General features: G+C 47.0%; 1 protein-coding gene across 2 annotated transcripts in view; it reads left to right on the top strand.

The window, feature by feature from the left end:
• Nucleotides 1-25,570, top strand: part of LOC147123130 (protein FAM184B-like) — a 490,612-nt gene that overhangs the window by 405,649 nt on the left and 59,393 nt on the right. For both annotated transcript variants that reach the window (XM_085966926.1, XM_085966917.1), the window contains exons 9-13: nucleotides 15,021-15,171; nucleotides 17,193-17,405; nucleotides 19,807-19,991; nucleotides 22,141-22,287; nucleotides 22,924-23,041. In XM_085966926.1, coding sequence (XP_085823052.1) covers nucleotides 15,021-15,171; nucleotides 17,193-17,405; nucleotides 19,807-19,991; nucleotides 22,141-22,287; nucleotides 22,924-23,041 — 814 coding nt within the window. The remainder of the gene's footprint in view (nucleotides 1-15,020; nucleotides 15,172-17,192; nucleotides 17,406-19,806; nucleotides 19,992-22,140; nucleotides 22,288-22,923; nucleotides 23,042-25,570) is intronic.

Below are 25,570 nucleotides of genomic sequence, written 5' to 3'. Positions count from 1 at the left end.
GAGAGCGGGAGAGAGACCGAGCCCGAGCAAGGGGAACTGAGCGAGAGCCAGCCCAGCGGCTGAACCTGTTCGCCGTCAACGGGGTGTACCCAGCGCCGGTTGCCTTGCCAAGAAAAGGGAAAGCACTGAAGCCGACGCGCAGGCTGTGAATCTGAAAGCCAGCGGCCGTCGCCTGTGGGGGAAAGTGTACCCCTCCCGCTAGGGAAGAAACGCGGGAAGCCGCCATTAGGCGGGGAAGAAGACAGAAGCGGGAAACCGCCATTGGTGGGCGGGGAGAGAAGATAAGCGCGGGAAACCGCCATTTTCGCGGGAAAACCGCCATCTTAGAAAAAAAAAATAAGTTAAAGAAATAATTCGGGGTGTTATCAGAAAGAGAGGAAGATGCCTAAGCGTGGTAACATCAACGATTTTAATGCCGAGGTAGAAGACTGGGCCACGTACGTGGAACGCATCGAGATCTATTGTGAGGCCAATAAAATAGAAGAAGATGACAAAGCTATAACCTTGCTAAACTCGATGGGCGCGAAGACATACGGGCTCTTGAAGCATCTACTATCACCAGCTAAACCGGCGGATCAGACTTTCGATGATATTGTGGCTGTTCTGAAGGATCACTTGAACCCCACACCGTTGATGTTGGCGGAACGATTCAAATTCTATGCGAGAACGCAACGGAAAGACAAAAGCAACGCAGAATACTTGGTCGAACTGCGTAGACTAGCGAAATACTGCCAGTTTGGAGGGAATCTGACAGAGGCATTGCGAGACAAGTTCGTGTGCGGGTTGGCAAAGGAAGGAACGCAAAAGCGACTACTCGAAGAGAACGACCTTACACTTGACAGGGCTGTCCTTATTGCAGCATCGCACGAAGCTGCAGTGAAGGGAACTGCGGAAATGCAGCTAAAGACAGCAGCACTAAGTGTGGATCAAATTACCTCGACAACAACAAAATGCTATCGTTGTGGGAAGACAACACACGACCAGAACCAATGCTGGTTTAAGAACCAGGAATGTAGGAAATGTGGCAAACTGGGTCACATAGCTAAGGTATGCCGGTCAGGGAAGAAGACCAACAACCAAAGGACCAACAACCAAAGGAAGCCATCACAGGAAAAGTACAACAAGGTACACAAGGTGGCTGAGAAGAGTTCAGACGAACAGAATTCAGACTCAGACCCAAACGGCCAGGAGCTGGGTAGTCTGAGAATTCACAATGTGAGTAAGGAAGCTGACCTACAAACTATCTGGGTCATGCTAAAAATAGCTGGAATCCAAGTGAAAATGGAGTTGGACACTGGATCAGCTCTATCAGTCATAAATCGAAGGGATTACCACCGGCTATTCTCACATATACCCTTAAGAGATACCAGGTTCGTATTGCAGACATACACGGGGCATAAAGTATACCCCATGGGAAAGATAAGAGTCAAAGTGAGAGATAGGGGTAAAGAACACCCAAGAATGAACTTATACGTACTACATGAGGGAGGACCACCACTTCTAGGACGGGAGTGGATCAAGAAAATAGACATGGAATGGCACTATCTAAAAGCCATAACGAGTGAGGACTCGGTGCAGACAATCAGCTCAGATTCTGAAACGGATGACGATAAGACCAACCCAAATATGAAAGACAAGGCTGAAATGGACTTGCCGACGAAGGTTGGAAAAACGAAGGCATGCATAAAGGCTTATGCTCCAGAGAAGAACAAAGTTTCAGAACAGAACTCCGCCGAACAACGACAACCTAGTTTGACAGAAAATTCTGAGCCTGTTCAAGTTACGGACATATCCATGACGGAAGAACACCGAGCTCGGACTCAAACTTATTTCAAATTACGACAACAATTAGAACAATTGAGTTACCGTCTCGTACAAGGGATGAAAACAATGAAAAAGTTCTATGACACCGAATGGGAGAATCTGGAAAGACAACAGAAGCAGCTAGCTCAAGCAGAGAGCGACCATAGAGCCATCGTGACCAATTACCGATCACATCTCCCTTATGCTGTTCAGGAGTTAGAATATTTGCAGGAAGAAGCAAATGAAGAGGAATCTTCAGGAAGCCAGGATTTTATTCCAGTTCTTCTCTACGACTCCTTACAAGCAGAGTGTGAGAAGTTGAAAGAACAGTATGAACAGGCCCAGACTACAATTCTGGAAGGGGTTAACTCGGCAACCTCCGAAAAGCTAGTTTCAGTGGAAGCATATGAGCAACTGAAGGTTGAACATGAGCAAGAAGTCCAAAGGCTGCAGGAAATTCTTGATGAGCTCAAGGCCAAGACAGACTCATCGGTAGAAGTTCCATCCATAGATGAGAAATTAGAGGTGAAAGACATGGCAGAACATGAAAGACAAGATGTACAAGAACTCATAAAAATATTAAAGGAAACCCAAGACAAATATGGGGCGGCAATGACCGAGATTCAACAACTTGAAGAACAGATTCAACTGGGAATCCGTTCAGTGGAAGAAAAGGGAACTGTAAGAAACACAGAGACTGTAAGAATGGCCTCTGAACATGAGCTAGAGAGCATCAAGGCGCAACTTCTCCGAGCGCTGGAAGCCAAAGTACAAGAGGAAAAGAAGGTGAAAGCATTGGAGGAAAAGGTGGATGAAATGGAGAAGACTCTGACCCACAGTGTTCCCGTGGAAGAGTTAACGGTCAGCCAACTCCTTCATATGCTGAAGGACAAGACTCTACAATGGGAACAATCTGAACACGAGCTTCAATCTTCAAAGGGAAGGAGTTCGGAGCTCTCAAAAGTTATGGAAATAGCTGAGGTTGCAACACAGATTTTACAGGGATGCCAAAAGTACGCTGAATCACGTCAATGTGAACAGCAGAATGTTGAAACAGCTGCTCCAGTAGAAGGATTGAATAGCCTGATCAATCAATCCCCGAGGGAAGGGGAAGTGTTGAAATCACAAACGAGGTCATTAGTGAAGGATTTGCAGGAAACCCAGGAAGAGCGGAATGAATATGAACGCATGAAGAAGTCTCTTCAGGAAAGATGTCTAGGGAGGGAACAACAGTCGGCTAACGTCCAGTTGGGTACGGAAGAAGTAGCAGGCCCTCTCGCTAGACTAGCTCAGGACGACACCGAATATTACCATGACCTGTTGAGTGACATGGAATATTACGATGACTTGGTCTGCCCAGCTTGTGATGAAAACTCCCAAAGTGCAGAAATCAGGATGAAGCACTTAAAGTCTAAGGAACATAGGGAGATGGTGGCGCTACAGCTGGCAGCGGATAAGGGAGCCCCGAGAGTCTCCAAGAAGCAGAAAAGAAAAAGACGAAGCAGAAGACGATAACCATCTAAATCATTATCACTTCTATCAGATCATGCACGTGGGCCCCACGAAGGGGGCCAAATCAGTTGGAAAGTAGGAAAAATTACCAAGGCAGTCCAGCTGTTTGTAAAAGTCAGCACTGCTGGTTCAGCAGGACGGAAGTTCAAGCTGTTAAGCCAAGGGAAAGACTATTGGATGAGTCACGCTAGAAATGTGAACCGGCTACACCACAGAGATGTTGTTCGGACCGAGTCAAGACCAGAGACTGAATCTGTGAACTGTTCCCGCAGAGACTGAATCTGTGAACTGTTTCCCGCAGAGACTATATCTGTGAATTGTTTTACATGAAGTTGATTATATGTTATGTTTAATGGGGAATAAGTATGTTGTAAGCTAAAAAGGGAGGATTGTAGTGTATGTACCCGTCTACCTTTAAGAGAACTATTGTATGTAACCGTTCACCTTTAAGAGAACTATTTTAGGTGTGGCACTACTTTGTTTGGCTTCTGTATACGGTAATACCGACGGTGACCACACCAGTATATAAGTGTTGTGCCAGGAGTTATTGGGCAGATTCGCCCTGACCTTCGAATAGTAAAGTCCTGTTTTAAGTTACTCTTGGAGTCTGTGTATTAATTAACTAAACAACCCACAGACTTTACACCTATGTCCATCAACAATTTCAATTTTTTGATGTGTGGAGGGATTAGTTAACAAGGGAGATAGAGCAAGTGCAAGATACGCTAACAGATGGCTGAGAGAGCACAAAACAAACTACCAGTATAGAGAATTAAATGGAAGAAAGATCTGCATTTATATAGCACCTTTCACAACCTCAGGATGTCCCAAACCACTTTACAGCCAATGAAGTACTTTTGCAGTATAGTCATTGTTGTAGCAATTAATAAGAAAACTGCAAAGAATAGGCTGGCAGAAACCTAAACACTTAAAGACCTATCAGAACACTTAAATAAATAAACTAAAAGTAGAAGAAAATTGTATGTAATAGAGGAATAAAATGAGAGGCTTAAAATATCAAGGGCGCGAAATTCGGTAGCACCCCGTTTCGGGGCAGTAACACTGTCGGGCGCTCCACTTCTTGGTGGGGTGGTAGAGCGCTGCTGCGTTTCAACACCCCTCCCCTTCAGTTAAAGGGGAGGGCTGCTGTGCACTCTGCTCGGCCTCCGATGGCCCCAACTCGGCCACCAGGGCATCGTGGTGCTGGGCTGTACAATGGTAGCCAGGACCATGCTACGGCACACCACGGACGACCGACCTGGAGGTCGGCCAAAAAAAATGGCTGCACGGGTCGTGGCCGCACCTCACCTTTAGCTACCGCCTCGCGAGTGGAGGTCGACCCGGCTTGCTACCTGTAAGGCTGCCGCTGACACCGCCTGCGTCAGCCTCGCGGGACACAGCCGAATTTCTGCCGTGGGTCAGTAAGGGGACGTGGTGGGGCATTAAGTGGTCACTGCGCATGGCGATGATGTCATAGTCAGAGACGTGGCGGCTTGGGTGCTACCGGCGGGGAAGCAGCGCTATCAGGTAGTGCCTCCACAAGCCCTGCCGAATTTCGCGAGAGGCGCTTCCACCCCCTCCCCCCCCCCCCGGGCGATAACCCTTTTGCGCAAAGGAGCCAAGTTACGCCCCCAAGCCTTTTGTCTAAAGGAAACCAGCATGATGAGTGGAAGAGATTCTGAATAAACTCCTATTCAAGGCTATCTCATACTGTAAATGGAGATATTGGGTACAGCATGCCCTCTATTATAACAGAGGTTTTAACTAACTCCCAACCACTGCGTTAATAACAAGAGGCTATTGTATATAATCCCAAGAGACATTAATGCACAGTGCACCCATGCATAAAGTCACTTCTGTAACCAGAGGGAGCAATAGCACAAAAAGTGTCGTTATTACTTGTTTTGTTATATTTCAGGCCCATACTATTACTTCAATCATCAAACCTTGGACAATGGCCCAGAAATTCGGGTCGGGGGCTTTCCGCGGGTGCAAGCCCCCGACCTGCACTTACCTAGCACGCCGGCCGTTGAGCTGTGGGCCCGCGTGGGATTCTGATCCTGGGCCTGGTCCAGCTACTGGCGCGCAGTGCTTGCGTATCCCAGGGGCGCAGTTAGTTCGATGCGTCCCCTGGGATCACGTGAGCCATGGAGAGCCAATCGGAGCAGGGAGAGCTGTCAAAACTTATAAATACTACGGCCCCAAAATAGCACTAAATCTTCAAATAATTTTTTTTTTTAAATCACATTTTTAAAATAAACTATAAATTACATGAAATAACTATTTTAAACAATAATTTAAATTTTTGAAAAAAATAATTTTATTTCCTAACGGGGCTAAAAATAAACTTACCTTGCTTTAAAGTATTTAAAAATAATAAACCTATGGAAAAAATGTTTTAATTTTAATTAATTCACCACTTACCTTGTAAAAAGCAGGCCTTACGCCTGCTTTTTAAATGTGTAAATTCTGCAGACTTACCCTCCTGGGAAAACCTGTAAAAAAAAACAAAGTTTGATGCGCACGCACAGCCTCTCCCGCGCACACGTTCGACCTCTGAACCCCTGTTTTCAGGGGAACGGAAGTGCCGGTTTCCCGCGCATGCGCAGTGCATGCAGGAAACCGGCACTTCCATCGGGCCTACGGGTGAGTACCCCGTGCGTACTCACCCGTGGAGACCCGATTTTCTGGGCCATTGATTAGTTTGATTAATATGCAGCCTGAAATGTTAAAATATAGTGAAATTTAATTAGTGACCTGTAATTTATTATTGAACTATGAACAAAATAATTTAATCGAGTAAAAGATGCAGCCCATCCAATTTAATAATCCTGGTAGGCCGCTTATTTTCAGCACAAACAGAAATGATATCGTACTTTAGCAGAAAATATCAGTTGAAAGGGAAAGGTACTCCACTGAATTATAAAGGGGATAATGTACAATGATCCATTGTAATTGGGAGCTGGTCAGAATTCCCTGTTATAATAAAGGGCCCATTTTACCCAAAATACCTGTACACCTACTAATGTCTCTTAGTCCTCCAATCTGCTGTCAAATTGCTGGTCATGGGTAGCTTTGAGCATATATTTTGTGTGAAGCTCCTTCCCAGTGACATTGCGAAATGGAATAGAGGGCAGAACAATCAATTACTGATGTCAATGGAGACCAGATTTAAAAGGATGAAGCACAGATTCATTGGAGGACTGAAAGACTTTCGTGAGAATTTAGGAGTAATTTTATGAATTCAAACTAGAGAAAGTTTTTCTTTTAAATGAATGTGTTTTCTTAATTATTTGAAGGGTTCTCCTTCCTCCAGTTTTTATGCTTTTGTTAATGTTTTCAGTGTGGATAACAAGAAGGAAAAAGCTTTATATTTCTATTGTATCACCTTTTTCTCAGTGGTAATGTTTTTCATGAAAACACATATACAAAATTAAAGCTTTGGTGCCAACCTACCTTTTCCTTGTGTTGGTTTTATTGCATAACTGCTGCAAAATGACACAATACTAAATATATCAGTACTGTACAAACGTGAGAAAATGACAGACAAAATGCAGTATAAATCCCTTTGTACCAGGGTAGATAAATATTGGCCCAGAAATTTGGGTCGGGGGCTTCCCACGGGTGCAAGCCCCCGACCTGCACTTACCTTGCGCGCCAGCCGTTGAGCTGTGGGCCCGCGTGGGATTCCGATCCTGGGCCTCCTTCAACTGCCAGCGCGCAGTGCTTGCGTATCCCAGGGGCGTAGTTAGTTCGATGCATCCCCTGAGATCACGTGGGCCATGGGGAGCCAATGGTAGCAGGGAATGCCCATTCATAAAATTGACAGGAAGAGCTGTCAAAACTATAAATACTATAAACCCCAAAACATCACTAAAACATCAAATCAATTTTTTTTAAAACATCACATTTTTAAAATAACTATAAATTACATAAAATAACTTTTAAACAATTTAAATTTTTGAAAAAATTAATTACATTTTCTAATGGGGCTAAAAATAAACTTACCTTTCTTTAAAGTATTTAAAAATAATAAACCTGTGGAAAAAATGTTTTAATTTTACTTAATTCATCACTTACCTTGTAAAAAGCAGGCCTTGCGACTGCTTTTTAAATGTGTAACTCCTGGAGACTTACCCTCCTGGAGAAACCTGCCAAAAAAACGTAAGTTCGATGCGCATGCGCTGCCTCTCCGGTGCACGCGTTCGACCTCTGAACCCTTTCCTTTAAGGGAACGGAGGTTCCGGTTTCCCGCGCATGCGCGGTGCATGTACGAAACCGGCACTTTCATTGGGCCTATGGGTGAGTACCCCGTGCGTACTCACCCGTGGAGACCCGAATTTCTGGGAAACTTTTATTATTTTGAAGCAGATTTATATTGCAGTGTATTGTATAGATTCCAATTTTAATATTTGATATACACTGAAACCTATACAAACCGGACACCCCCAAAACACCCCCCCCAAAAAAAAGGCACTTATTGACAGTCCCAAATAACTTACATTGTAATAGATACAAACTGCACCTTGAAACCTCGCAAATTACGAACTACAGACAGCCTTCAATGCACCAAGTCTGTTTACAACTTAAAACACCGGCAGCGGGTGAAAAGAACAGCTTTTGTGTAATGGATATCTCCTTTGCCAGTGTGCAATGCAGCAGAGAAACCCTTCTAGCTGTGGGATTGAATGCTTGCACAGCTCGATCACAGGGATAGAAAGGTTTCTCTGCTGCTGTGGATGCTGGGTAAAGAGATCTCCATTACACAAAAGCCAGGAACTGCCAGTCGGTTGAGGGAGTCAGGAATCGGGGGCCCTGGAATCACTAAGGGGTGCCCTGAATTCCAGAGGTGGGGTGGGGGGAGGCGATCGTTTGTCCAGAAATTTCGGTGATTTGGCCTGAAATCACAGGGAGAGAGAGAGAGGGGGTGTGGTCTGAAATCAGAGAGAGAGAGAGAGAGGGGTGTGATGAAATATTCCATTCATCACTCATCAGTATTTCTCTGCCTGTGACTGTGGTTGGTTTCAGTTTCATTTCCATTGTATTGTACTGTGTGTAGGGCTCCGCCCATACCTGGCTCCTATGTAAGCTGGCCCAGCCTGCAGCACATCCAGTACAGCAGACCTCTGGATGGAAGATACATTCTCCTCTGTGTGTTACCTTCTAAGTCAATAAAAGCCTTGTTTTGTTTCGCTAACATCGAGTCTCGGATTTATTGAGGCACATCAATTTTATTGACTTAATTTTCAACACAATGGATCAACTCTTGAAACCCGAACGTTTGGATTTGGACCAGCATGCTTCGGACGCATCGGCACGCTTCGGACACTGGTTTGTGTGTATGGAATTCTTCCTGGACAATTCCGCAGCCGTCAAAGACGCTACGGACGCTGCGAGTATGAAACTCGGAATTCTGCGGAATTGGGTAAGCCACTGGGTTTACCCCCTCATCCAAGACGCCGACACGTACCCGGCCGCCCCTCACAGTGTGCGGTCTGGCTACCCTGAAGGTAAAGCCGCCTTCGCTATTCGCGAACCTTACCCCTAACTGCCGGCCAATAGCAACCAAAAGCAGGAGTTACAGCTGGGAGGACAGGCGGTTTATCGCGACCGAGGTAGACAGGCTCCTGAAAGAGCGCATTATTGAACGCAGCAATAGCCCGTGGCGCGCCCAAGTGGTGGTGGTAAGGGGTAGCGAGAAGAAACGGATGGTGATTGACTATAGCCAAACGATCAACAGGTACACCCAACTAGATGCCTACCCGCTACCCCGCATATCAGAAATGGTGAACCAAATCGCCCAATACCGGGTGTTCTCCACCATCGACCTCAAGTCAGCGTACCACCAGCTCCCTATCAGACCAGAGGACCGCCCGTACACCGCCTTCGAGGCGAACGGACGCCTCTACCAATTCCTCAGAGTCCCCTTTGGGGTGACGAATGGGGTCTCGGTCTTCCAGAGGGAGATGGACCGCATGGTCAATGACCACCACTTGCAGGCAACCTTCCCCTACCTCGACAATGTCACCATCTGCGGTCACAACCAGCAGGATCACGACTCGAACCTCGAGAGGTTCCTGAAAACCGCACAAAAACTCAACCTCACCTACAACGAGGACAAGTGCGTTTACAACACCACGCGCCTCTGCATACTAGGCAGCGTGGTGGAGAATGGGGAAATCGGACCAGACCCCGACCGATTGCGCCCCCTACGGGAGCTGCCCCTGCCCAACACTCCCAAAGCCCTGAAAAGGTGCCTGGGGTTATTTTCTTATTATTCCCAATGGGTCCCCAACTACTCCGACAAAGCCCGCCCCCTCTTGAAAGCATCCTCTTTTCCGCTCTCTGCTGAGGCCCATGCCGCCTTCAAAAGCATTAAGCAGGATATTGAGCGGGCCACGCTACAGGCAGTGGACGAGAACACTCCCTTTCAAGTGGAAAGTGATGCGTCTGACTTTGCCTTGGCGGCCACCCTCAACCAGGCGGGGCGGCCCGTAGCTTTCTTCTCGAGGACCCTCCAAGGGCCCGAGATCAGACACTCCTCCGTAGAAAAGGAGGCCCAAGCCATCGTGGAGGCAGTGCGCCACTGGCGCCACTACCTAGCCGGCAAACGCTTCACCCTACTTACCGACCAGCGGTCGGTAGCGTTTATGTTCAATAATAAACAGAGGGGGAAGATTAAAAATGATAAGATTCTTAGGTGGCGGATCGAGCTCTCCACCTTCGATTATGACATCATTTACCGGCCAGGGGCCCTTAACGAATCCCCCGATGCCCTCTCACGAGGGATGTGTGCCAGCGCCACCGGGGATCGGCTACAGACCCTCCACAATGACCTCTGCCACCCAGGGGTCACGCGGCTGTTCCACTTCATAAAGTCCCGCAACTTACCCTACTCGATTGAGGAAGTTCGGTCCCTGACCAGGAACTGTCGCACTTGCGCTGAGTGCAAGCCTCGGTTCTACCGCCCAGATAGAGCCCACTTAATCAAAGCTACACGGCCCTTTGAGCGGCTCAGCTTAGATTTCAAGGGCCCCCTCCCGTCCGTCGACCGCAATGTTTACTTCCTGAACATTGTGGACGAATACTCTCGTTTCCCATTCGCCTTCCCCTGCCCAGACATGACCAGCGCCATGGTCATTAAATGCCTCAACAGCCTGTTCTGCCTGTTCGGTATGCCGAGCTGCATCCATACGGATAGGGGGGCGTCCTTCATGAGTGAAGAGCTACGCCAGTACATGCTGTCCAGGGGGATCGCCACGAGCCGTACCACCAGCTACAACCCCCGGGGTAACGGTCAAGTGGAGCGAGAGAACGGGACAGTATGGAAAGCAGTCACTCTAGCTCTAAGGACCAAAGGCCTCCCTATCTCCCGCTGGCAGGAAGTCCTCCCAGATGTGCTCCATTCGATACGGTCGCTATTGTGTACTGCCACTAATGCCACGCCTCACGAGCGAATGTTTGTCTTTCCCCGGAAATCCACCTCAGGCGTATCCATGCCGTCATGGCTCTCCACCCCAGGTCTGGTATTCGTGCGAAGGCATGTGAGGGGCCACAAGACGGACCCTCTCGTGGAGTCAGTGCACCTACTCCACGCCAACCCCCAATACGCGTATGTCCGGCACGCCGACGGAAGGGAGGACACCGTGTCCATAAAAGACGTCGCCCCAGCCGGTAACGACAACAACCACGACAACAGCAGCAACAACGACCACAGCAACTCTTACCCACCCACTACTCTTTCATCACCCCCGGAAGAACATCGACCAACGGTACCCCCACCAACTACCCCTTCAACAACCCTGGCGGCACCCCCGGCAGAGACCCAGGAGGCCACCGGGGACACCCAGCCAACACCCGCGGCACCACAACAGCCACGTCGGTCGCAGAGGACTATCAAACCCCCGAACAGACTAAACCTATAGAAGGGGTGAATGTGATGAAATATTCCATTCATCACTCATCAGTATTTCTCTGCCTGTGACTGTGGTTGGTTTCAGTTTCATTTCCATTGTATTGTACTGTGTGTAGGGCTCCGCCCATACCTGGCTCCTATGTAAGCTGGCCCAGCCTGCAGCACATCCAGTACGGCAGACCTCTGGATGGAAGATACATTCTCCTCTGTGTGTTACCTTCTAAGTCAATAAAAGCCTTGTTTTGTTTCGCTAACATCGAGTCTCGGATTTATTGAGGCACATCAAGGGGGTGGTCTGAAATCAGAGAGAGAGAGAGAGAGGGGGTGGTCTGAAATCAGAGAGAGAGAGAGAGAGGGGGGGTGGCCTGAAATCAGAGAGAGAGAGGGGGTGGCCTGAAATCAGAGAGAGAGAGGGGGTGGCCTGAAATCAGAGAGAGAGAGGGGGTGGTCTGAAATCAGAGAGAGAGAGGGGGTGGTCTGAAATCAGAGAGAGAGGGGGTGGTCTGAAATCAGAGAGAGAAGGGGTGGTCTGAAATCAGAGAGAGAGAGGGGGTGGTCTGAAATCAGAGAGAGAGAGAGGGTGGTCTGAAATCAGAGAGAGAAGGGGTGGTCTGAAATCAGAGAGAGAGAGGGGGTGGTCTGAAATCAGAGAGAGAGAGAGAGGTGGTCTGAAATCAGAGAGAGGGGGTGGCCTGAAATCAGAGAGAGAGGGGGTGGTCTGAAATCAGAGAGAGAAGGGGTGGTCTGAAATCAGAGAGAGAAGGGGTGGTCTGAAATCAGAGAGAGAGGTGGTCTGAAATCAGAGAGAGAGGTGGTCTGAAATCAGAGAGAGAGAGGGGGTGGTCTGAAATCAGAGAGAGAGAGGGGGTGGTCTGAAATCAGAGAGAGAAGGGGTGGTCTGAAATCAGAGAGAGAGGTGGTCTGAAATCAGAGAGAGAGAGGGGGTGGTCTGAAATCAGAGAGAGAGAGGGGGTGGTCTGAAATCAGAGAGAGAAGGGGTGGTCTGAAATCAGAGAGAGAGAGGGGGTGGTCTGAAATCAGAGAGAGAGGGTGGTCTGAAATCAGAGAGAGGGAGGGGGTGGTCTGAAATCAGAGAGAGGGAGGGTGGTCTGAAATCAGAGAGAGAGAGAGGGTGGTCTGAAATCAGAGAGAGAGAGGGGGTGGTCTGAAATCAGAGAGAGAAGGGGTGGTCTGAAATCAGAGAGAGAGAGGGGGTGGTCTGAAATCAGAGAGAGAGAGGGGGTGGTCTGAAATCAGAGAGAGAAGGGGTGGTCTGAAATCAGAGAGAGAGGTGGTCTGAAATCAGAGAGAGAGAGGGGGTGGTCTGAAATCAGAGAGAGAGAGGGGGTGGTCTGAAATCAGAGAGAGAAGGGGTGGTCTGAAATCAGAGAGAGAGAGGGGGTGGTCTGAAATCAGAGAGAGAGAGAGGGTGGTCTGAAATCAGAGAGAGGGAGGGGGTGGTCTGAAATCAGAGAGAGGGAGGGGGTGGTCTGAAATCAGAGAGAGAGAGGGTGGTCTGAAATCAGAGAGAGAGAGAGGGGGTGGTCTGAAATCACGGGGAGAGGGAGGGTGGCAGTGCTGAAATTGCAAGAGGGTGCCTTAAAATCACAGGGGGGCTCGAGGTGGGGGTAGAGATGGAGACTGGGGGCTCGGGGCGAGAGATGGAGACTGGGGGCTCGGGGCGAGAGATGGAGACTGGGGGCTCGGGGGGAGAGATCGAGACTGGGGGCTCGGGGCGAGAGATGGAGGCTGGGGGTAGAGATGGAGACTGGGGGCTCGGGGTAGAGATGGAGACTGGGGGCTCAGGGGAGAGATGGAGACTGGGGGCTGGTGGGGAGAGATGGAGACTGGGGGCTCGGGGTGAGAGATGGAGACTGGGGGCTCGGGGGGAGAGATGGAGACTGGGGGCTCGGGGGGAGAGATGGAGACTGGGGGCTCGGGGGGGAGAGATGGAGACTGGGGGCTCGGGGGGAGAGATGGAGACTGGGGGCTCGGGGGGAGAGATGGAGACTGGGGGCTCTGGGGGAGAGATGGAAACTGGGAGCTCGGAGGGAGAGATGGAGACTGGGGGCTCGGGGGGTGAGATGGAGACTGGGGGCTCGGGGGGAGAGATGGAGACTGGGGGCTCGGGGGGAGATTTGGAGACGGGTCTCGGGGGAGAGATGGAGACTGGGGGCTAGGGGGGAGAGATGGAGACTGGGGACTCGGGGGGAGATTTGGAGACGGGTCTCGGGGGAGAGATGGAGACTGGGGGCTCGGGGGGAGAGATGGAAACTGGGAGCTCGGAGGGAGAGATGGAGACTGGGGGCTCGGGGGGAGAGATGGAGACTGGGGGCTAGGGGGGAGAGATGGAGACTGGGGACTCGGGGGGAGATTTGGAGACGGGTCTCGGGGGAGAGATGGAGACTGGGGGCTAGGGGGGAGAGATGGAGACTGGGGGCTGGGGGGGAGAGATGGAGCCTGGGGGCTCGGGGAGAGAGATGAAGACTGGGGGCTTGGGGGGAGAGATGGAGACTGGGGGCTCGGGGTGAGAGATGGAGGCTGGGGGTAGAGCTGGAGACTGGGGGCTCGGGGTAGAGATGGAGACTGGGGGCTCGGGAGAGATGGAGACTGGGGGCTGGGGGGAGAGATGGATACTGGGGGCTCGGGGTAGAGATGGAGACTGGGGGCTCTGGGGGAGAGATCGAGACTGGGGGCTCGGGGCGAGAGATGGAGGCTGAGGGCTCGGGGGGAGAGATCGAGACTGGGGGCTCGGGGCGAGAGATGGAGGCTGGGGTAGAGATGGAGACTGGGGGCTCGGGGTAGAGATGGAGACTGGGGGCTCGGGAGAGATGGAGACTGGGGGCTGGGGGGAGAGATGGATACTGGGGGCTCGGGGTAGAGATGGAGAGAATGGTTTCACCTTTTCCTCGTCCTTGGTTTCCCCTCTTCGCCTGCTATGGGTGGCCTCCTGGTTCTTGGAACTTCTCACACAAAAGCTGCTGGCGCAAAACCACAAATAAAGATTCTCAACTACAAGGGACCCAACCATTATAAGGTAAATCCAATAACATTTGTAGAAATTATGTGATCCGATGTCACCTGATCTGACGCCACATGATCAGATGTCATGTGGTCAGAGCATCACATGATCAAATCTCCAAGAATGCCTCCAACCAGAGTTCACAATCTACTCCACCAGTACATGAGGTATTGATGAACTACTAACAGCCCCCTACCTACCCCCAGCACTTCAAACATTAGCAGCTACCGCACACGGAGGGAGGGGGTCCTGGACAGGGATCTGCATTAATTTGTCTGGGATCTGCCAGGCACCCGGCCCTACAGCATCATCCTCGCCCTGTGCAGGTTGCCAACGTAGCAAATCCCAGGATCAGGACATCCCTCTATCAATGGAAAAGGACCCTGGGATGACAATGAACTAGGAAACCCAATGAACAGAAAATGAACTGAAATCACATCCTGCCGGCAGGGCTCCAGAATTAGGCATGATCCCAGGTGAAGATGAAAAATAGAAGGAATGCTGCAGAAGATACAGCGAGTTCCGGAATATTTGGCTTATCCGGTTTACTGTACATACAATGAACATTTTGAAAATAAGGACACCTGCGAATAAAGGACACCTGATGCAAGTCCCCTATGTGTCCCTAATTTACAGGCTTCACTATGTGCTTTTGGTCGTATTTGGGTTTTACAGTGATTGTCAATTTGTGACCAGGGCAGGTGAAGCTTTTGAGCAGTTTGGTTCAGGATCAAAAAGTGAAAGTTATCCTTTTAATGCCCCTCTTAGATTTGACAGTGACAAGTTACGGGATCGTTTGAAGAGAGAATATACAAGTGACAAACAGTCCGCTCTGGCTCACCTGCAGCGGGAGAAAGAGAGTGAAATGAAAACCTTACAGGAAAAGTGGCAAAACATAACAGTAGCACTTGAAACAGAGGTAAATGGATGACAGAATAATAGAAATATGTAACAGGGGTGGTTTATAAAATTATGCTCCTGGCAGAGAGCTTTGTCCTCCAGGAGCAATTATCGGGAAGTCAGGCACACGTTCTCCATGATTTTCTGTCAATTTAAACCAACGGGTGTAAAATCACGAGTAGTAAGATGGAGCTTTGTAGCTATGGGATGAATTTTAACTGGATGTGGATTTCGGGCAGGCAAAGGGCATGGTAAGTGTAAAATCCTCCTGAAGGCTATTTTAATTCCCAGGCCTCATTTACATTCTATCTGCCAGTCGCCTGCCTGAAACGGACGTAAAGAGGCAGCCGCCAGCAGCTGGCAGACGAAGATTGGGCAGCCCGGAGGCCACTCACCGGCACGCAGGTAAGTCATGAGCTGCAGACTGACTGATGTTGCTGATATTCTGTATGACAGCCTGAAAAGAGTTGGAGTCAAAGAAGTTCAGTGCTTCAGTGACCATGTCTGTAAGAAGCAATGCTGTGCCAGCTGTGGCAGTGGGTTGCAGCCCTTGTTGCAGGAGGTGACATAACTCTGTGACAATATCCCTAGAGAAGCACAGCTTCCTTATGCACTGCTCTTCAGAGAAGTGCAGGGATGTTGTCCTCGGCCTGTAAACTCATTGGAAGGGTAAGGATCCCTGTGAGCTCACCTCCTTCTATTTGCACTCTCTGCAGCTGCAGCTCTGTTCCTTCCTCCTGTAATTGCCAGAAGGAGCCCCATGAAGAAAAAGGTGCATTGTGAGAAACCCCTTAAGAGTTCAGAAGTTTGTACAGCCACTACAAGCACCTTAAAATCACCAAACTAGCCAAAAATAACTAGCTAATACCAGCAAAATGTCTCCCAAACCTTTGTAGCATTTTTATCTCAGAGCAGGTGAGTATTCCTTTAAATACAGCTGCAATGGCTGCCTCCCAACTTGTACTGGCCATGGTTTGTGGGCGGTTGAGGAAAAGGCGTAAGCAACACGGGTTGAGACAAAAATGGCATTAGGGTCTGAACTGTGTACTTCGGTCCCTATTTACAAATGTTCATGAGGTCCCCGTCTATTTCCTGCGGGAGCACAAAAATCAGACCAGATGATAAGTCAGCGGGACACTTTTTCAATTTTTCACCCACTACCATCCCTAAGTTTTATGTTCACAGACCCATACTTCTTTAACTACTGAGTCACAGAGCTAATATAAATACTTCACTCTACAGCTCCATAAAAAAAAAACTCTTTTAGCCAATTCACCACTGAACACAGTGGCTGCTCTTACCACTTTGGCTCAATGCAGCAATACATTAGGTAGTATATTACCATAAAGCAGCTGAATATGAGAGATATACAACAGCTGAAGGAGAAGTGATTCTTATAATGATGCTTTCAGCCTGCATAACAAATTTAATATCATTTTGTATTGGATTGTGCTAAGTTTTTTTAACCTTAAAATATGTAATATATCAGAATACTTGCTGTATAATAGTCTTCTCAATCCCAATGACATATTCTTTGTCCAAAATTATACAGCATCTGTTTTTGCTTAGAATAGACAGTGCAATCAATAGTAAATAACGTATAGAAAATTTTTACTGTATTGAGGTAAAGGTGAGAACCACTGCAATTCCACATTAAACGTTTCTGTAAAGAAGTTCATGATATTTGAAAGGGAATTCAGCTCAATTTAACTGATTTTATTACATTTTTATTTGAGTGTGTTAATGCACACAACTGATTTTCATAAATGCCAGGGCCCCTTATTTTCTGGAAATCACTGAAAATTCTGCATACTTGAGGTATTTTAGGAACCTTTCTGTTATTTCTAAGGGTGAATTATGTTTTATTGCAGATAAACAATTTTGGAAAAACAACGTTGATGGTTTCCACGTGGTCCTAATAAAAATATCGACATTATTGATCCTGAAAATAAGGAGTTTTTTTTAATGGATGCTTAAAGAATGGATTAAAGTGAAACTAAAGCATCAAAATTTTGAATGTTATTTCTGATTTTATTTCAGCTTACAGATATGAAGAAGAACTTAGAACAACAAACAAAAACTTCCCAAGATGCTCTCCAGCTGCTTCAGTCCCAGTTTAACAAAGAAAGAGAAAAGCTCCTGCAGAATGTTCAGTACGTCACAGCATTAAATCAGGATCTTAAATCCCAGCTTGAGACCCTAAATCAGCAGGCCCTGAAAAATGGGGAGAAAAGTAAACAGCAAGAAATCGTGGTAAGCGGTTTGTTGTAACTATCTTCTTAAAAGGAAGTAAATTTTATGGCCCCGAAAAAATATGGGCCTTTCCGGCATGCCTCCAATGTAAGTCCACCAACAGTGCAGTGGAAGACTGGAGAACTAGGCCAGGACCATCCACCCCAAACACGGTCACCTACGTCAGAGGAGGCATGGTCAGGAATAGCCACACCCAGGCCGAGGGTTTCCTTGGCGCCAGACTGGGTTCTGCTGGGTGGCTGGGCCGATACGTCAGGAGAAAACAAGTGTACTGATCTCCCAGGCGCTGGATAAGGGAGGCCACCTGGGGTTCCAGGCATGTGTCTTGTCCTGGATGCCCGAAGACTTCAGTCTACTTCCAAACTGATGGTCCCCTTCATAAGGATGGTGATAGACTCACTCAAGATTTAATTTTGGACTGCAGCTGCTGCAAACTGACTGAGCGGGTGGTAACTGCTGCCTCCTCCCCCCACCCCCACCCCCCCTTGGCTCACTTTGGCAAACGTCAGTAATGGAGATTGCCAGCATGTGACTCACTTACCCCAAGATCAAAAGCCCATGGAATTTCGGGGCACATATCTTGCTATCAAATACTTCACACTCCAAACTTGTCCCAACAGATTGCCCTCTGAGCTTTGTGGTAACCTCTCCAGGCTCTGCTACTACAAGAAAAAACCTTAGGGTTTTCCGCTCTTTTCTGCTTCCCCCTTCATGGCCCTCTACGAAATAATTATAATGTTGGGAATGGGGGAAAGGGAACAGAATCATCTGAAACCTAATTTTTCGAAACCATGCATTCCTGCAATCTTAGTAAAGGATCAGTAATTATGGAAAAGATATTTTCCCATTTTAGGTTAAAAGAGAAATTTCACTCTCTAGACACAGAGTGTATCAAATATATTTGCAAACCGTGATGCAAATATATTTTCTGCTTCTCTTCAAACATGAGGCTATTGTTAATGAAGCTCCCTCGCACAAGATTCCTCCCAAGGTATTCCCCACATCACAGATGATGGTGATGAACTCAGCTTCTGCTACAGCATTAAGTTAGTGGTTCCGAGAAAGAAATATCCATAGTTAATGCTGAAGTATTCGCCTTCCTCCCTCACTTTGCTAATGGATGCTTTCCTGATGGGATAGGATGCACATCTACAAAGCACATGGGCTCAGATCCAGAAAGATCATTAGAATTAGAAAATAAAATCCTAGCGTCAGCTGTGGAGCAGATTGAGGCTGTGGAGAAGCTATCAAGTTGCCTGTTATGTATTATTATGTATTTACATATGTACATAAAATTATATATTATTAATAATTGGAGCTGTACTTGTTCTTGTGTGATATTATAGGTGATTTTTAATGCTACATTCCAACTGCTTGGATTGCAAATTCAGCCCTAAAAGTCATACCTAGAATGCTAACATAGTCATAATCTTATTGGCAAGTAGGAATGCGATCTCCACAAGGTGTTAGACTGGCTGTAGATTTGCATCATGTGAGCTTCAATCTACCAGGAAGAATCAGCAAGGGTCCCAGAATACATTACGTAGGCATGATGTGTAGTTGTACTGACATTATATTTACCTAGCATGGGCTCCCCTGATGGCTCAGTGAGTAATACAGACTATGAAGGTTTGAATTGTGGTCTGTACTGAGTTAGCTGAGCTACCCTACAATTTACCTCAGTGTCCCTGAGTTGGGGAGAGGAAAATCATCCAGAGTTCCTGCTCCTAATTGCTATCGAGTGACTGCTGCTGGAAATGTGCATGTATATCACTGGTAAATCATGGCCACTTGGGTGTTACACTATATCCCGGCATAGAGTCAACATCTTCAAGAGAAGACAGGAAGGGAGCGGAGAAAATTAGCAAGACAAAAAAATGATACTTAACTAGCAATGTGAGTGACAACAATGCATTAGTAAGTAGGTATTACTGCTGTAGATCCAATAATATTGGCACAAACCCTGGACACTCCAACTTCCTTTGAGCATCACCATTACCTTGAAAGGAAAAAGAAAGGCTTGCATTTATATTGCCCCTTTCACAACCTCAGGATGTTCCAAAGAACTCCCTCAGCACTGCACTGGAGCGTCAGCTTAGATTTTTGTGCTGAAGTCTCTGGAGTGGGACTTTGAACCCACAACCTTCTGACTCACAGGTGAGAGTGCTACCAACTGAGCCACGGCTGACACTTTTGGACATCTGACATGGTATTATGGCCTGTGCTTGTTTATAGGGTGTGTGCATGTTGGAAGGAACAGTGCATTTTTATTATAAATGCTTGGCATTAAAAGAGGCCTATCAACCATGCTGGCTATAAAAGTCATGACTTGTGTTAACAAGCAAGTTTAACAGCTGTATAAATGAGCAAATTGTTAACATTATAAATCTATTTTTCAAAGGAGGATAATTACCAGAATCAGCTAAAAGCGCTCAAAGAGGATATATCAAAGTCCCAGAGTGAGGCCTCCGAGCTGCAGAAAGAAAAGACACTTCTTCAGGATGCTGTGTCACTGCTCAACAAAGAGCTGGAGTCAAAGAATCTGGAAGCCATCCAGCACAGAAGTGAAGAGGAGCAGCATCAGAAGTTGGTAGCTCTTTGAACAAACAAATACATTAACTGAATAAAAAGATGTGTTTTATTAGAGAAAGTAAAGGGAACCGCTCAGATTTGATAAGCAATGTCCTACAGGGGTCTTTTCTGGGGCCACTCTTATTTACAATACACATAAATGATCTGGACCTAGGAATTGATGGAATAAAGCTATTGTCTTTGGCCCCCACCACAAATACCTCCCCAGTCACTGTCTCAGGTTGAACCACACTGTTTGCTTCCTCAGTGTCTTATTTTACCCTGAGCTGAGTTTCCGATCCCATAACCACTCCATCACAAAGACTGCCTACTTCCACCTCCATAATATCGCCCACCTTAGCCTCTCTGCCAAAATTCAAAGGATTGAATTTCACGGCAAAAATCGTTAGGGGTGTTCAAGATGTAGTTAGATGCCAAAATAGCAGAGCTAAAGGGTTAAAATTTTATCTTCAGCGGTATTGCATCAGCCACCTGTTATTTGCCCTGCCTGAATATTGGGCGGGGTGTATAATGGGTAAAGTGTGAGATACCGCCCATTTTAACCAAGGCAAGTATATACCCCAAAGTAATAAATGAGATTTGATGGGTCAAATAGCCTTTTCTTATGTTCTTAAAATCGCAACCAGCGCAGCAGTAAGGGCAATTATGCTCTATAGTCTGGGTAGAGAGGAGGAAAAAAATGTCTGCCAGTCATTTATTGATTCCTAATGAACTCAGAATTTTGTCAGGGAATACCAAGAAATGTTTTTCTCTTCATGAAGTTGCTATAAAATTGTTGACTGTTTTATGTAAGAATGATCACCTGACAAGTGATCTTCTCCTGAAAAGAACTATAGCCCAGGTATTCCTCTTAGCGGCGAAGGACCGGTTTTCTCCGTTCACCTTGCATACAGTTGCCCAGAGACTTTTTGTGGGCTTGTCAGCAAAGATTTCTACTAATCCCGCGTCGGATCCAGTGCAGCACCCTCTACAGGGGATCTGTGACGTCTGTTAGCAGGTCAAACAACAGGGCGGCTGTTCAACCAATCAGATTGAAGAATTCTCACTGACACATGCAGACTGCAAACCAGGAAGTAAAAAACAGGAAATATTAATGACATGTAAATCATTATACAGGAAGCAAAATAAAGATTGGGACACACAAGGGGAATTAAGGGAGAGAGTTAAAAGAGAAAAACAGAAAAACTAAAAAAAAGTGTTTTTTAAAATCTGCCACATAAATTTTCTTCTGAGGGAATGAGTCTCCATCCCGTGTCAGCTGTGGCTCAGTTGATAGCACATTCGCCTCTGAGTCAGAAGGTTGTGGGTTCAAAGTCCCACTCCAGGGACTTGAGCACATAAAGCTAGGCTGACACTCCAATGCAGTGCTGAGGGAGTGCCTCACTGTCAGAGGTGACATCTTTCAGATGAGACGTTAAACCGAGGCCCCATCTGCTCTCTCAAGTGGATGTAAAAGATCCCATGGCACTATTTCGAAGAAGAGTAGGAGAGTTATCCCCGGTGTCCTGGCCAATATTTATCCCTCAACCAACATAACTAAAACAGATTATCTGGTCATTATCACATTGCTGTTTGCGGGACCTTGCTGTGCACAAATTGGCTGCCGCATTTCCCACATTACAACAGTGACTCCACTTCAAAAGTACTTCATTGACTGTAAAGCGCTTTGAGACGTCCGGTGGTTGTGAAAGGCGTTATATAAATGCAAGTCTTTCTTTCTTTATACTTGGAAAATAATTTTTTCAGGACCAGGGAGGTTGTTCAGCAGTAATTATCATTTGTTACCCCGTTAAAACTCACTTACTCCTAAATGTACCAGCCCTAGCTTTTCCAGCTGCTTTTAGTGCAAGACTAGTGGGTAATTACCCTAAGTTCAAGCCATTACAGTGATTTCAGTCCCGAGTCTATTGGCGAGGACTGCAACAGCGCACCCTGTGGAGGAGCAGGGTATCACTGACAGCAACTTCTGGATTTCTGCATTTAACTGCGCATGTGCGGACTCCAGAAGTTGCTGTCAGATTTACCCAGTAATAACGGCGAGTACTGTTCGCCTCGCTGTTATTATTACAGTAGAATCCGGCCTATGTCTTTCTTCCTTAGTGTTGTCACGATATTGTCTCATTTCCTTTTATCAATATCAAAGGTCACTGGAAGAAGAGCTTAAGGCCAAACATGAAAAAGAAATCAACTTCCTGAAACAAAATTACCTGAAAGAAATCCAAGGCATCGTGTCCGATTTCAGCAGCTCCCAAACCCGTCTCCAAGCAAAGATAGTTTCCTTGGAAACTGAGTAAGTATTATATTCCCTGCTAAACTACTAATCTATAGAATGAAAAAAATCAATGCCTATTTTAAATGTTAAAACCACCAAAATAAAAACTAGGGGCCTGAAATTCTTGAGGCCAGAGTACGGACGCATCACCTGCCAAAATCTGGGGTGAAACCCAGTCCCACCAGGTTTACGCCATTTTCTGGGATTTCTGACCAACTTATGACTGAAGAGTGGGACAGCCCCTGCAGAAATTCAATCCCCGCAGTCACATAGATAAAATTATACAAAACAAATCAATTTGCTGAGATCTTATTAATGTAATGGCATCACAATTGGAGCCAACTTCTTTGTCTTTTCTCAATACGTGTCTTGATCTTACATTTGTTTCACTTTGACTTGTACTGTTAATGATACCTCACCATATGCAGGCTTGACATCCTCTTCCTGTTATGTTCTGTACATTGAGACACACTTGCAAGATATTTTCAACCACCATGGGGTAGAATAAGCTGCGCACCGTTATTTATTTCTTGTCTCAAGTGTTAACTCTTTTTGAGGGTTATTATATTGTCAAGTTGCAATATAATTTGTTATTCCAATTTGTTGATAAGTGACTCATAAGAAAGTCTCTTACAAACCTGTAATCATTTGCAGATTGAAAGAGATGGAAGAAAAATCAAGGAAGCATGAATCCAAACCAGAAGATTTGCACCACATTAGCAAACTTCAAGATAAGCTATCAGAACGTGACCAGGTTATTAAAAGACTCCTGGTAAGCATGTGCTATTTGAGGCTTCTAAATAGAAATGAACAAATCAAGCTATAGACCTGGTGTCCTCTGGAAAAAAATCAGTTCTCATTCAACCAATTTAATTAATTTCTGAATTAAAAAACATCAGTTATTTATAAGTCTAGTATAAATGTTACAATTGTAACAATCTCTATCATGTTAAGGAATTAAAACCAGATTTGTTTTCAAGCATATCACAGACTTTGTAATAATGACCATATTTAGAGTAGGAAAAAAAGACGTGTATGTAAATTCCATGAGGCAGCAGTCATGAGGGGGGTGATTTTCCCAGCCCCGAGGAGGCGGGTTTGGAGGCGGGACAGTTGGCAAAATGACAAAAACTGAGGGCGGGTTCGGAACCCGCCTTCAACCCACCTCCGCACAATTTTGCCGGAGGCGGGTTTGATGGGTGCTGTAGTGTATGTGCTTTAAGTCAGAACTACTTTTTACAGCTCCTGTATACTGTAGTACCGGCAGTGACCACACCGGCATATAAGCTGTGCGCATGCCTCTGTACCCCAGTCTAGAGATTACCCTCCTCCAGTAAAGACCTGTTATTTGTTTATGTACAGCATCCGTGTAATTATTTATCCACTGAACCACGGATCTAACAGTGGTGACGAGTGTTGATGCGAATCTACCTGCAACATAAAAAATTTTTTTAAATAGTCGAGTCCAGGAACACGGGCGTCGACCGCGAGCAACCGCCCAGCAGTCAGGCAGAGGTCCAACTTCGCTGGGGAGGCTGTGGAGAGCCGGGCTTGGTTCCCCAGCCACAACGAGCAGTAAGAGACCGACGACAGCTCCAGAGCAGACCCTTCCCGAGCAGCGGCGGCTGGAGCCGACCGACGGCAGAGAGAGAGAGAGCCGGGCAGCATCGACGGGGTAAGAAAGAGGGTGAAGAGAGCAGGGCGCAGCCGGGGGTTGATCACCGAGCGGCGTCGAGGAAAAATACTGCAAACCGGAGAGAGAGAGGGTAAGAAACAACCGGGTTCTAGACTGAGCGGCGTCGACAAATATCAAGAGAAGAACACGCAGAGCACAGCCAGGGATCACGGGCTGATCAGGGTCCGCGGGGCGAATCAAGGGGAGACGCCATTGAGCCGCGGAGAAGCAGGGAGAGCGCGGGTGACGCCATTGAACCGCGGAGAAGCAGGGAGAGCGCGGGAGGCGCCATTGAGCCGCGGAGAAGAAGGAAGAGCGCGGGAGACGCCATTTTGCGAAGCCGCAGCGGAGAAGACGGGCGAGCGCGGGAAGGAAGGAAAGCGCGGGAGACGTCATTTTGTGCCAGCGGAGAAGAAGGGGAAGCGCGGGAGGCGCCATTGGTGATAGTTAACGCACAACCAAGGATGCCGAAGAGTGGCAGTATCTCTACGTTCGACAATGAAGTCAAAGATTGGGCGACATATGTGGAATGTATTGAGGTGTACTGCAGGGCGAATGAAGTGCCAGATGCTAATAAAGCACTGGTTCTGTTAAATTCCATGGGTGCAAAAACTTATGGGTTACTGCGAAATCTAATAACCCCAGAGAAGCCGGTAAACAAGAATTTTGAAAGCATAGTAGAAATCCTACAGGACCACTTAAACCCCACACCGCTGCTGATAGCAGAACGATTTAAGTTCCATAAAAGGAACCAACACAAAGACGAATGCTGAGTACCTAACGGAACTGCGCAAGCTATCGAAATACTGCCAGTTTGGAGCGGGACTAGCAGACACGTTAAGGGACAAGTTTGTGTGTGGGCTACAAAGTGAAGGAACCCAGAAACGGCTTCTATCAGAAAAGGACCTTACGCTGGACAAAGCTTTCAGTATGGCAGTATCACACGAAGCAGCCGCAAGGGGCACTGCAGAGATACAACGGAGTCCGCAAGAATATGGCACCAACGAAATGACCTATGGAACAGGGAAGTGCTATCGCTGCGGCAGAACAACACATGACCAGAAAGATTGTTGGTTCAAGGACCAAGTGTGCAGACAGTGTGGGAAAGCAGGACACATAGCAAGAGTCTGCAGGTCTGGGAAGAAAACCAACAGTAAGAAATCTCCACAGGAGAAGTACAAAAAGGTACACCAGGTGATGGACAGTGGTTCAGACGAACAGAAAAGTGACACAGACTCCGGAAGCAAGGAGCTGGGTTGTCTGAAACTACATAATGTAACCAAAATGGAGGATCACCAGACTATCTGGGTTACACTCAAGATAGACGGAGTCCAAGTGGAAATGGAATTGGACACAGGGTCAGCTCTAACAGTCATAAATCAAAGAGACTACAAGCGGCTATTTTCACACATACCCTTGAAAGCTACAGAGATTGTCTTGAAGACGTATACGGGGCAAAAAGTCTACCCCAAAGGAAAAATAAGGGTGAAAGTGACATATAAAGGTCAGGAAATACCTAAAATGGATATATATGTATTGCCAAATGGAGGACCACCACTGCTAGGACGTGAATGGATCCGGAAGATACATTTAGATTGGCATTCCATACAGGCACTGAAGGTGGAG

The sequence above is a fragment of the Somniosus microcephalus genome, chromosome 2 (assembly GCF_052327205.1).
Source record: "Somniosus microcephalus isolate GS21.2 chromosome 2, FLI_Smic_1.0, whole genome shotgun sequence".
Classification (NCBI taxonomy): domain Eukaryota; kingdom Metazoa; phylum Chordata; class Chondrichthyes; order Squaliformes; family Somniosidae; genus Somniosus; species Somniosus microcephalus.
The sequence above is the reverse complement of the archived record's forward strand: the minus strand, read 5'-3'. Positions and strand labels throughout refer to the sequence as shown.